Source organism: Bison bison, unplaced genomic scaffold (assembly GCF_000754665.1).
Source record: "Bison bison bison isolate TAMUID 2011002044 unplaced genomic scaffold, Bison_UMD1.0 scf7180017864078, whole genome shotgun sequence".
NCBI lineage: Eukaryota > Metazoa > Chordata > Mammalia > Artiodactyla > Bovidae > Bison > Bison bison.
In genome coordinates, this window is record NW_011494650.1 from 273,435 (window position 1) to 275,125 (window position 1,691).

The window sequence follows — 1,691 nt, forward strand, 5'->3', positions numbered from 1 at the left end:
GCGGGGGCAGGTTTCTTCTTCTGTGAAATGGGGACTAAAGTGCCCACCACAGAGGACCCACAACAGTGACAGTAGGTGCTCATCCTTGAGGGCTGGGGTCCTAAACCTGCCCCAGCTCTGAGGGGGCCTCCTCTCTGTTTTCCAGCCCAAGGACTGCATTTGCACGTGGATGTCACACACTCCACACACAGCATGACAAAGGCTGTGACCCATATGCCCTTCCTCCCCCCATTCCTTAGCCGACATCGCTCCTCCTGAAGCTGTCAAAAGCAGCAGAACCGCTGTCACCTGCCCCGTTTGGAGAACCAAGGCACCCTCCTTGCCCTCTCACGGTTGCTTGGTTTCCCTCTGCCAACTCTGCCAGTTCCCATCCAGCCAACTCCATCCTGTAAGAATGTCTGCTCCTCAGGAAGCCCTCCTTGACCATCCCCCCTGGCCCCCAGGCCTGCACAGAACCCAGACAGACAGGCAGTCAGGAGTGGACAAGACTGTGAAGGTGCACATGGGTGTGCACGCAGCCTCCAAGCAGCCCGACCAGCCCATTGCTTTATTAGGGCCTGCGGAGGGGCAGGGGCTCGGCCACACGGCCAGCAGGAGCAAGTCCAGAGGCCCCAGGGCAGAGTGCCCTCAGTCGGAGGTCGTCCCTACTGGCCGGCCCTGGCCTCTGACGAGTCCTCAGGAGTACTCGCGGGTGAACTTCGCATGGAACTGGCTCAGCTTCTCCAGCAGGGGCCGTAGCTTCTCCATGGGGGGCAGAATAGTCATCCTGAAAGGGGGGGAAAAGTAAGCCAATGCGGTGGGGGTCGAGGGGAGGGGCTGCGCAAGCAGGGCCTCACCGAAAGTGGTAGGTGCCTTCCCGTTGTCCAAAGCCACTCCCAGGCACCACGCAGATGCCAGTCTCCTCTAGGAGGCGCAGGCAGAAGAACATGTCGGGAGCCAGGCCCAGCTCCTGGGGGTTCGGGAGGAGGACGGGAGGGGACGCTCAGGGAGGACGTCCCCGGCCCCGCGGGCCCTGCCCGGCCTGCCCGTCCTTACTTCGGACCTGAGCGCGCTGCACCGCACGCGGGGGCAGCTGCACGCGCGGGAACGAATACATGGCGCCCTGCACCGGATTGCAGCGGATGCCGGGAGCTTCGTTGAAGACCTGCTCCGTGAGCTTGGCCTTGGCAGCCAGCTCGGCCAGCACCGCCCGCCTCTCCTGCTGCCGAGGGGGTAGGGTTAGTCAAGCCAGGCCGGGGCGCAGGCGCCCCTACGCCCGTGGCCCCGCCCACTCACCGCCTGGAACCGCGGGAAGGAGGGGTCTGAGGGCGCCGGCGGGCTGACAGATCGGGCAGGACCTGGCCCGGGGTGGGTGGGCACAGCCGCACGCTCCGCAGCTTCTGCATCTGCTGCTTCACTGCAGCGTCCATATTCACCACCTCCACGTAGCCGCCGCGGAAGCCGCACCTGCGAGGCGAAGACAGGCGTCGAAGCAGGGCTGGCAAGGAGGGGCCAGCCTGGCGGCGACGAGAGCCCGGCCGTCGCCCAGGTTCTGGGCTCCACCCGCCCAGCCCGCACGCACTCGCCCATGTAGCCCTTGGAGATCGAGTGGAAGGAGGCGAGCTCCTGTTGCGCCGCGTACGGCGGCCCCATCTCCGTGAGCACCTTCTTGAACGAGTGGAACTGCGAGCTCTCGGCATACACGTTGTCTA

The 1,691-nt window shown here is 65.1% G+C and overlaps 1 protein-coding gene across 1 annotated transcript in view; it reads right to left on the reverse strand.

Moving 5' to 3' along the window:
• Nucleotides 1-472: 472 nt before the first annotated feature.
• Nucleotides 473-1,691, reverse strand: part of GPT (glutamic-pyruvate transaminase (alanine aminotransferase)) — a 4,414-nt gene continuing 3,195 nt past the window's right edge. Inside the window, 6 exon segments of the mRNA XM_010837579.1 lie at nucleotides 473-766; nucleotides 837-949; nucleotides 1,043-1,198; nucleotides 1,276-1,325; nucleotides 1,328-1,446; nucleotides 1,562-1,688. Of these exon segments, the coding sequence (XP_010835881.1) occupies nucleotides 676-766; nucleotides 837-949; nucleotides 1,043-1,198; nucleotides 1,276-1,325; nucleotides 1,328-1,446; nucleotides 1,562-1,688 (656 nt within the window). The 3' untranslated portion in view covers nucleotides 473-675.